This window comes from Protomyctophum parallelum (assembly GCF_964188405.1).
Source record: "Protomyctophum parallelum genome assembly, chromosome: 5".
Lineage (NCBI taxonomy): Eukaryota > Metazoa > Chordata > Actinopteri > Myctophiformes > Myctophidae > Protomyctophum > Protomyctophum parallelum.
The window spans coordinates 9,848,851-9,860,107 of record NC_139702.1 but is presented as its reverse complement, the minus strand read 5'-3'; the positions used below and the strand labels follow the sequence as shown (position 1 = coordinate 9,860,107).

Here is an 11,257-nt window from a genome sequence, read left to right as displayed (position 1 = left end):
GTCCCGAGAGCCACTCACCACCCTGCAACACGGAGCATATAGGGTTAAACTCTAACCCCTCACCACCCTGTGGAGCACTATAGGGTTAAACTCTAACCACTCACCACCCTGTGGAGCACTATAGGGTTAAACTCTAACCCCTCACCACCCTGTGGAGCACTATAGGGTTAAACTCTAACCCTCACCACCCTGTGGAGCATATAGGGTTAAACTCTAACCCCTCACCACCCTGTGGAGCACTATAGGGTTAAACTCTAACCCCTCACCACCCTGTGGAGCACTATAGGGTTAAACTCTAACCCCTCACCACCCTGTGGAGCACTATAGGGTTAAACTCTAACCCCTCACCACCCTGTGGAGCACTATAGGGTTAAACTCTAACCCCTCACCACCCTGTGGAGCATATAGGGTTAAACTCTAACCCCTCACCACCCTGTGGAGCACTATAGGGTTAAACTCTAACCCCTCACCACCCTGTGGAGCATATAGGGTTAAACTCTAACCCCTCACCACCCTGTGGAGCACTATAGGGTTAAACTCTAACCCCTCACCACCCTGTGGAGCACTATAGGGTTAAACTCTAACCCCTCACCACCCTGCAACACGGAGCATATAGGGTTAAACTCTAACCCCTCACCACCCTGCAACACGGAGCACTTGGGTTAAACCAGAGTGATATAGTAAGAGAGTGGTGACACTAGCGATGACTTCCATTGTAACAACGGAATGCGGAAGTGCTCATTCTATCTCAATGGGATAGTTCCAGCCATAGGAGCAATGTTTGGAACTATAGCCCATAGGCACCCGCTTTGCGGCGAGATCAAAGCGTGTCGCTACTCTCCTACTCTACACTCTGGGTTAAACTCAAACCAATCATATACCAATAGGATTACAGTATACTCAAACTCAAACCAATCATTTACCAATAGGATTACAGTATACTCAAACCAATCATTTACTGGAGTTCAATTGGGGTGCATACGTTTGTTAGACATACCAACAGTCCGACAGGCATTCGTCCGACACCGTCACTCCCGACATGCGCGGCCGGTTACAACTTAGATGATAAGATCGCCCCTCACTTCAACACAGGTGTGATTTCTTTCCTACCAATGGCCCCATTTGTACACTCTCCGAGTTATATTAATACCCACTGCTGCATGAGGGCTCCATTTTCTACCAGCAGATCCAAGAGACAACCCCCCACTTGGCCAGGGGAGATATTGCGCTTATACGCTTCAGGAGGCCCTACTTGTCACCTAAGCTTGTGTTACCAGGCGTTTTCCACATAGTGGAAACTAAGCCTGCTTTTCATTCTGAACAGACTGTGGTCTAAGCAACCCACACATCGCCCAATTAAAACTAACCTGTGGCGCAGTTAAAACTCACCCGTGGCTCCCGACATGCGAGGCAGGTTAAAACTAACCTGTGGCGCGCTTAAAACTCACCCGTGGCTCCTGATATGTGCGGCAGGTTAAAACTAACCTGTGGCTTAGGTTAGGTTTAGGGTTGGGTTTTGGGTAGGGTGTCGGACTCATGATGTCCGTACATGGTACCAAACACATGCACCCAGTTCAATTAACCTGATTTAATTCACATAATAGTTTTTATATTCACCTGTGCTCATCAGCTAAGCGGAGCAGTGGAATATAACGGGGGGGAAATTGTATTCAGTGCGGCATATTGCTACAGTTCAAGCCAAGGAAGAGGCAGGGCTTCGACCAGACTTTATGTTGTGCACACTTTCCCAGGGAAAAGGAATGTCTCCCCCGAGTCATCCATTTCGCAAGAACAAATTTAATATCCTGCTCCGCGTTTGTTCCTGTCCGCTGACAGCTCTAATGAAAGGATAATCAGGGGCAGGTAGCAACACCTGCAGAGTCCTCACTGTTTTGACGGTGACTGAATGACCCTGCGGCGTTCTCGTGTTCGAACTTGAAGCATTCTAGGAAAACACAATACCGCCTTTTTTACGTAACCCGGGGCCCTGTCACAACAGCGGAGAAAGGCTCTTATGGGGGGGGAAAAGTGTTGGGCACGCTCTTATTTGCAAAATGGTTCCCGGCTCAACGGCGATGGAAATCACGCCAACGTATATTTATACATGGCGGGACCCCGAGGCCCAAAAGAGCACTAGTGTTTGTCAGGAGGGGAGTTCTGAGTGAATGAGTGAACAGAAGATGACTTAAAGAGCGCCCTTCATTCACTCAATGAGGGTGTGTGCTAGCTAGAGATATTGTCCTGTCACTATGATGGAGAGGGCTGCTCTTTTGTCGTGATCTCTGCGGTCAAACCTGGAGGCAGGGTTCCAACTAAAAATACATATAGCATCCCCCCCCCCCCCCACTAATTTAACCTGAGCAGAGTCCCTGAGTTCTGTTCATGCTTTACATTGTGAGCTTGTAGATCGGCTATTTTCAGCTGACGTTTTCCTCACAATATAGGGATGCTTGGTGGCAAACTCCAACTAACAACCCCCTGCTTGGCCAGGCCAGATATTGTGCTTCTTGTCAACTGGTAGATGTCCTCCCTAAGCTTGTGTTACCAGGCTTTTTCCACATAGCGGAAAGCCGACTATGGTCTAAGCCACGCGCACATCGCCCAATTAATATATATTTGGTTGGGAACCGCTCAGCCCCTAAAGCCACTGGTTAACAATGAATCCATTACAACATTAATTATTACAACAGAACATACATTTATACAATATAGCTCCCGGGCCCTTGTAAGGAGAGTCAGAAAATGTAATCTTCTCAAATCAAAACTGCACTGATGGGAAATGTATATGGATATTCTGAAATGAGGGCAAATGAAAGAGGCTTTTCATTATGAGTATCAGAACGAAACTACTGATTCTACAGACGATACCAGACCTCGTGAAACCATCTGAAACGCAGATAGTTATCAGGTTTACTGCTGTCACAAAATGCATAGGCGCTTGAGCGCCTGGTAGTGACCACCTCCAACCACTGCAGAGAGGTGCTGGTGATATTGTATTTATATGCCATGCACACTTCTGCAGAAACATTGTATTCTCACAACTCATTCTGTGGCACAACTGAAGGCTCAAATCGAACCGGGCGGGATATTTGAAGGAAACACATCAACGTTGACAGCTTAGAGTCGCGCTATGAGGCGATTGGCCCTTATACGAGGCCTCCTCCGCCCCATTCGTGCATGCTAATGCTTTAGCAGCGCGTGCATGTGTGATTGGATGGCATGCACTGGCTGTCCATCACGTTCAATGTGGAGTGAGACAGGGGGCGGTGCGGCCGTAGCCGAGCGGAGAGAAGACTGTGTAGGCTGTCTGCTGGGAATCAGAAGGACGTCGGTTCGACCTTCCGGGTTTGCTCCAGCGTGTGTGTTGAAGTGTCCCTGAGCAAGGCACTTAACGCCTAACAGCTCCACTAGGCCTAGACTTATCACGATCATTTCAAACTTCTGACTCCATTACGATGAAAAAAAAAATTCAAGCTCCCAGCCACCATTGTGGCAACAACCGATAATACAGGGCTTAAGTGGTAAATAAAAGAACAGGGCTTAAGTGGTAAATAAAATAAAATTGATTAAAGAAACACATGCAATTGATTATGTAATTAATCAACTAATCTACACAAGCAAGATTAATTCAGTTAGACTAGACTCTAACTGACTTAAAAGTTCAAAACCGACATTTAGGAACCTCTGACTGTTTCTAAACAGTGAGGATCTAAATGTCGGTTTCAAAGTTTCAATACAGCTACGGTTAATCGCCCCGCCCTAAGCTCCTATCTGCCATGCGCTCATCAGAGCCACCTGAGCAGCCATCTGCTGGGTGTGGTGACGCTATAGAAGTAAGGAGAGGACGTACTGTACCTTTTCTCGTGCAGGTGCATACAGCGCACCGTTGAGGTATGTCCGTACAGGGTGTGGATACATTCTCCCGTCTCGGCGTTCCAGACTTTGAGCGTGCGGTCGGTGGAGCCGCTGATGATGATGTTGTCCCTCATCTGGGACGACCACACGCCCCCCGTGTGGCCCACCAACGTCCGAAGACACTGGAAGAGACACAGACACCTTTTAACCCATTTTGACCTGAGATCAGATTCCAAAAAAGCTATGTTTCTATGTCAGTCGTTCTTCAAAAATAGCCTATAGACCTACAAGCTGAGCGCTATGAGCTTGTAGATCTGCTATTTTTCAATAGCTAAAGCATAACATAATGCTAACACCAAAATGGGTTAAAAACCCATTTAGACCCGACACTAGATTCTACAAAAGGTCGTCTAAATTAACCCATTTTTGACCTGAGATCAGATTCTAAAAATGTCTGTTTGAAAATGACAGTTTTCTGAAAAAGCTGTTTCTATGTCAGTGGTTCTTCGATTTTTCAAAAACAGCAGACCTACAAGCTCGTAGCGTGACACTCAGTGGCGCCCTATGAGCTTGTAGATCTGCCATTTTTGAATAGCTAAAGCATAACATGATGCTAACACCAAAAGGGGTTCCCGCCCCAAAATGGGTTAAGACAGTGTTCTGAAAATCCCCATGTTTCTATGTCAGCCGTTCTCAAACATTTTCATGTCAAGGACCCCCCAAAACATTTTCTGTAATTGGCCGCTGACCCATCTGAAAATATGTTGTTCCAGAGACCCCCCAGAATCAAAGAGTTAATAACATTCGCTGTGAAAGAATATATATTCAAAGATTTGTGCCATGTTTTCAAGATTTTTTCAAAAATAGCAGATCTACAAGCTCTATCTATGAGCTTGTAGATCTCCTATTTTTCAACAGCTAAATTATAACAATGCCTAAAACACCAAAAGGAGTTCCTGTACAGAATGGGTTCATAGACTGCAAAAACACCTTCCCAAAATCTTTTTTTATTTTTGCGCCGATGCGCGTCGATTTCAGATGTCGAGAAACGAGAAATAATCAGTTAGCGAGACAGATTATCCAGCATGACCTCCTCTTCACCTCAGTAAAAAAAAAAGGAAATACAAAAATGAAATAAGTCCACTGGAATTGCTGTAACCTTTCGAGGACAAAAATTCATACTCGATCCATATGTTCCCTGGCACTACAGTGAGAGAAAATATCTGAGTGACCTTTCCCTGGTTTATGTAATTGCTTTTAGCTATCAGTAGGGGAAAAAAGGCCTGTTGGAGCTGGTGGAGGAAGGTGGAGGGGTGGGGGGGAGGCTCATTCCTCCTCATTAGGGACGCTAGATTAGCTATTGATTACGACAGTTATGGAAATCTTACTGATCAATGCAATTTGCACCTCCGCTCGCCCCCACCCCGATTTAATTATCCTCAGCATATTCAATTAGCGTTTTCTTTTTGTTGTTAGGCTGTAGGAGTGATTGTGTGTATGCGCGCGTGTCAAACCTATCACAATGGAACTGTGTTGTCCTGGAGGTGTACAAGACACGAACAACCTCCCCCCATCCCAGATAAAAGTGTAGCGCATTGAAGGGTAAAAGGGGGACAGTTTTATTGCATGAGGGGATAGAGGGGGATGTACCGGGCCTCTCCCCTCCCTCTGTTCCGTCACCCCTCCTGTGATAAAGACAATCGCTTCATTAACCGTGGGTCCAGTGCGATGTGACCTTTCTGTCGACCTCTGTGTGGTGTTAAAAGGCTTCTTGGTTTATCTCTGGGTTTATCTCTCTCGGTTTATCTCTGGGTTTATCTCTCTCTCTCTGGACTATTCCTCCCTGTTTCATGCCTGTATTACAGGGCGCACCGCACAGTGACAATCCTCAGGGCCAAAAGATAACTCAGCAAGTGTACACATTTGGTCGCATTTTGTAGGCGATGTTTCTAAACGCTTTCCGATTAGTTTTCTAATGCAAGGAGCGCGACCACAACGTTTCATTATCCAGACCAATCGGAAATCGCCTGAATGTGACACAGTGTGACTAGAAGCCACTTTGTCAGTGACTCGCGACCCCGCTTGACATTGACAGAAAGGAGAAACAGCTTAACATGGATATTATTCACAGATTGATAAACGGCAGCTGAAGACGAGAACTGAACGGGGGTATGTTTCATGTTGATGCTTCCATGTGCCGGCATTAAAGAGTGTTAACTCCAGGCTGATTGTATAGTTTGTTTTCCAGTTGAGGTTAGAAACTACAGCAGATTAAAAACATAGCAGGCTAGTAAGCAATGCGGCAACAGCTAACCAAATGAATAATGGGCCTTAGATTGAGTCGTTTCCCGGGCCATGGGTGTACTGTATGTGAAAGCATAGACAGCAGTCACCAGCATTGCCATAATTGCACATTGCCACACCTAAACCTAACACACCCATTATTAATTTGATTAGCTGCAGCTGTGTTGTTTACATCACAGCGTACTATCAGCATTACACAGAATGACAGAACTGCAAAATTAGCCCTAGGGTTCCATTTCCCTTTAAGTTGACCGCACAGAAACTTCTGTGCATGCTGTGCATTCTGAGCACATGCTAGAACCTTCTAGCTGCCTCCTATTGAAGCCATCTGTCAAAAAGTGCCATTGTCTTTGTATGGCACGCTGTTTAGAATTTAAAACCCACCGGGAGCATAATCTCTCCGAATTGGTGCAGAGAAAAACTAATTTAAGCACGGTGAAAGGTGCTGGAAATTGTCTGTGATTCTATGGGGATTAAACATTTAAACACAGCTTGTATTTTAGCGTCTCTCACACACACAAACTACTCACCACCAGCGGCAAAAGGTTTAATTTCCCATGAACAAGACTCGCTCTGAGACTCACATACTGAACACAGGCGATCTACAAGCTCAGAGCCAGGTTGTGGATTGGTTGCACAGTCAGTGCACAGTCAAGTATAGGTCAGGTCTAAGCCAGTTGGTGCGATATACTGTATCAGCAGGTAAAGTCAGTATAGTAGTTCCACACTCGTACGGAAAAGATCCAAGCCAACAGAATCATAGTAAATCCCTGTTGTATTCTTGTATACCAGGCACAATGCATCATAACCAACTGGTCTTGCATACTGTACACATCAAGGGAAATTTAATATTGAGAAAACTGTGAATCTCTGTTGTTCTTTGAGCCAGACTGGGTTTCCATTGCATTGACAGGTCATGTAAGGTTTGGCTCGTTACCGGAGTAAAATCACTCATACCCCTGAAGTCTGAATTCTCGTCTTGCCTCATTGTGTATATCCCATTCTGACCGGGCACCCATTTTGGTGTTGGCATCATGTCGTGCTTTAGCTATTGAAAAATAGCAGATCTACAAGCTCATATCGCGCCACCGAGTGGCGCGATACGAGCTTGTAGGTCTGCTATTTTTGAAAAAATCGAAGAACGACTGACATTTTTAGAATCTGATCTCAGGTCAGAATGGGATATATTCCGTTTTGAGCATCCACTGCAGATTCTGCATTCACGCTCATTGGCTGGGTTGCGGTCCTGACTCTCATGTATGTAATCGCATTGTCTTCCTTGGTAGATAGATTGCTGCAGTGAGATGGAACAGGCGACGATGTGAATCTCAGACACTGTTTGGGAAGATGAGAAATGAGTAGATGAAACGATGGGCTTATAGTCCGTTTATCTGCCTGTGTGCGCCTGTGATATCAAATACTATAAGCCTCTTCCTTTTCCTAATGAGCTTTGTTGTCATGAAGCCATCAAGGATTTTAGTTTTTGTAATCACAAGGGCTGCGTGATTATGATATTATTTTGACCAAATACCTTGATATCGGTATTGTGAGGATGTCTATTCATCAGTAAATGGCTATATAATAACTAAGTCGTTAAAGACGGACATTACAACAGCAAGAACAGTCAGATAACGTCTGGAAATTATATAATTCTACTGTAATGCAGCCTTTTAAACCAGGAAAAGACAGCACTTAACTTATACCGTATCACAACTTTAGGATATCCAAAATCCTAGATAATATCTAATATCTCATAGCATTACAATATCGACATATCCATCAATATTGGAGTCCTAATTTGGTGCAGCGGCATATACTGTCATTACATGTCGATGATCTCATTTACAAAGACATGCTACATTACCCACTGGGCTGAGGGGCTCTCTATTTTAGCCTTTAGTGTTGGCCAAACTGTTAACTCGCTAATGTTCTCGACTCTAAAACAAGCACCTATTTAGGCCAGAAATGGTGATGTTTGAAGCTGATGCTTTGTCCTTGGTAAATAACTAACCCAACTAGCTATTATGTTAAGAGAGTCACACAGCATAATGTGCCCATTACCGGATAGCTACTTTAGTCGGGAAGCAGAGCGTTATTTTTTGCCTTTCGGGGGGGCTGTGATCGCCTCCGTCACCAACATTAGGCATGCATGAAGGTACCGCTCATTTTAACATCTCACTACATCTCTTAATATTCCCTGTTCTCTGAAGTGGAGAGAACTGGCAATGAACCGAGGCCTTCCCCAAACGTCTAAAGAGGAAAGGAGAGGCGAGGGCATGCGCGACAATTCTCTCCTCAAGGTCGAACGAGGGGGAGAGAGAGGGAGAGTTATGATGAAGGGAAGACATTCCGAGCCCTTGTGCGGGTTTCCAGTCCCTGACGGAGGGACAAATGAGATGGAAGTGTGTGACCTTTTCCTCCCTATGAGCCGTGTGACCTGTGCATTCCTTAAGCAGGTGATTTGATGATGTGTATGGGGGAGGGGGAGGGGTGAAGGAGTTACTGTTTGACCGCAAACACAGCCTGTTGATGGACCATGACAATGCTGTGTATGGTAGTAGTAACTGCCAACACGGTGCTGCTGACAGCCCCACGCACACAGAAAGGGATTAGCGATGGAAACGCAAACATGGAGAGATCTCTGCTAGATAAGGAATATACACACAAACAACCCTTGCTCCATTCTCTCCAGCACAAGTCGAGCACTATACTTGGGATTTATCAACCCAATCAATCAGCGAATTCTTACTTCTTTTTGTAAAGGTCTTTTTTGTGTGTGGCAATGTTTGCTTTATTAGATAAGAGTGTAGAGCAGTGGTTTTCAAATCCTTTTGTGCTCAAGGCACACCAAAAGTCTAAATCTCAAAGCGCACCTGTATTTATGATAGCAGTCACAGATGTTATGGTTATGTCTCTTTACACATACCGTACCGTACTGAGCTGGCCAGGAGGCAAACCTTCTGATGCATAGTTGTATAGTTGGAAAATATTGTAATAACAATGTGTTATCTGGGATTAAACCCCTGGTGTACAAAGACAGGAACCCAAGATCAAAACCAAGGGAGACAAGGAAGGCACTAGGGATGGGAGATATGAATTCAAGGGGGAGGAAGAACATCCGCTCAGAGACTTACTTACAAATATCATATTTGCCTGATGAAGACCTAGTCGGTCGAAACGTTGGAATTTGTTGCCTTAAAATAAAGTAAGTCTCTGAGCTCTACAAACTGGATGTTCTTCCTCGTCCTTGATGTTTGCCTTGATGCCTGACATCCAGCACCTGGTCTGAATATATAGGCATTGAGATGTGCACACAATCTTCTCGGTGAGATATGAATTGAAATCAACATCACCATTATATAAAACTTTTGGCTCGATTATGATTAATTAACTATTATACATACATATAAAAAATGTTAAAATAGCTGATCTACAAGCTCATGCTGCTACCATGCTGCGCATGCTACCATTGTACAAAGTATAAAACATTAAGTGGTTAATCAGACTAATCGATTTAGTGGATTATAATTATGAAAAGAAAAACCTGTCGATTAATCAATTAAGCTACATGAGTAAGATTAAAGTCAGTTATTGGTTCGAACTATCGGTTTCGATGATATGTTTGCCCTACAAAGTAAGGCAATGATGTGAGTTTGGAATTGGGTCTGTGGTGCCCCAACGACCCTCCGGGGTTACGGGATAGGTGAGGTGAGGTGAGGTGACGCATAGGGAGCATGTGGTCACTTGCACTAACTGGCTGAGCCACCGGGCAGCCACACCCCTCCCCATTCTTCGCATCTTTAAATCTCCCTGTTCCCTTATTGGCTGATCAATATTCCCAGCTCGCGCCCAGTTCAATAAACAATCAGACGCCTCAGGAGCCAACCTACCATACAATTAACCCCCGAGGTGAAGGTTAGCGTCTCGAGGTGCCCGTGCATGCAGATAAGAGCATCTGGCGACGAGGACGCCCTTCCAGCAGTATGTTAGCCTGGAGTCTGCCAGCCTGCCATCTTAAATCTTCCCTGACAGCTGAGACAGCCCGTTGACTGGCATCGCCAAGGACAAGGGCCGCTCTGTTAAGCAGCAGGCAAGCTGCCTTTGAAGCAATGAGATGCGTGTCTGTGTGTGTGTGTGTGCGCCTCTTGCGTGTGTAAGTGAGAGCATGTACAGTATATATGCGATCGTGCATTGCAGATTGAAGTCTGACAACGAACTCTCGCTGAGGCTGGAGGACAGGCAAAGCATGAGGTGTGGCAGGTGAAGCCGGCCTTCTAATAGTGGATTCATCACCAGACAAGACAGGCAGCAGTGTTGATTTCGTCGACAAATACTAGGACGAAAAATGTTCGTCGAGTACCATTTTTTACAGATGAAAACTAAATGGAAACTGCATTAAAACGAAGCTATGATGACTAAAACTAAGACTAAATATATTGACAATTTTGTCAACAAATAAAAACTAGACAAAACTTTTAGGGAGGGACTAGTGGACAAGACATCCAGTATAGGTCATTTTACACAAAAGTGTCAAATCAGCCATTACGACGGCATTCAAGGCCCGCCAAAATACATTTTAGCCGACTAAATCAACTGTAGACTTAGTTGACTAAAATCTCATGATTTTTAGTCGACTAAAAACTACAGCATTCCAGGTGACTAAAATGTGACTAAAACTAAATGAAAACTATTCAAGAGACTATATATGAAAATTAGCTGTAAAAATCAACACTGCTTTAGGCTGGGAATAGGGGATCTACAAGCAATACACAACGACATGCAACAAAACGGTGCGTTTGGGAAGACGAGGACTGTGGAAAGCATCCAGACCCATGAGCCCCGCGGGAACATAAAGGAATAAACCTTAACGACGCGAGATCCTCTCGCCAGATACCGTCTGTTTGGTTTCCAGCAGCATTGCTGTTGTCTACTTCAATCTCTAATGTAATAACGTTGAATGAGATCAAATAACCCTATCTTGCACAAAAGCGAAGCAGCAGCCGCCTTGGTTTCTTTTGGGAGCCGAGTGGCGCTTTAGGACTAATCAGCTCGCTTGCAGTAATATCCTGATTGCTTCACAGCAAGAGTTCAATCTTCT

The 11,257-nt window shown here is 44.8% G+C and overlaps 1 protein-coding gene across 2 annotated transcripts in view; it reads right to left on the bottom strand.

The window, feature by feature from the left end:
* LOC310858604 (F-box/WD repeat-containing protein 7-like) overlaps positions 1-11,257 on the bottom strand; it is a 140,098-nt gene that overhangs the window by 17,505 nt on the left and 111,336 nt on the right. The window contains exon 8 of one of the 2 annotated variants that reach the window (XM_083764787.1): positions 3,796-4,037. In XM_083764787.1, the coding sequence (XP_083620913.1) occupies positions 3,796-4,037 (242 nt within the window). The remainder of the gene's footprint in view (positions 1-3,795; positions 4,038-11,257) is intronic. The other variant, XM_083764786.1, reaches the window with a different exon arrangement.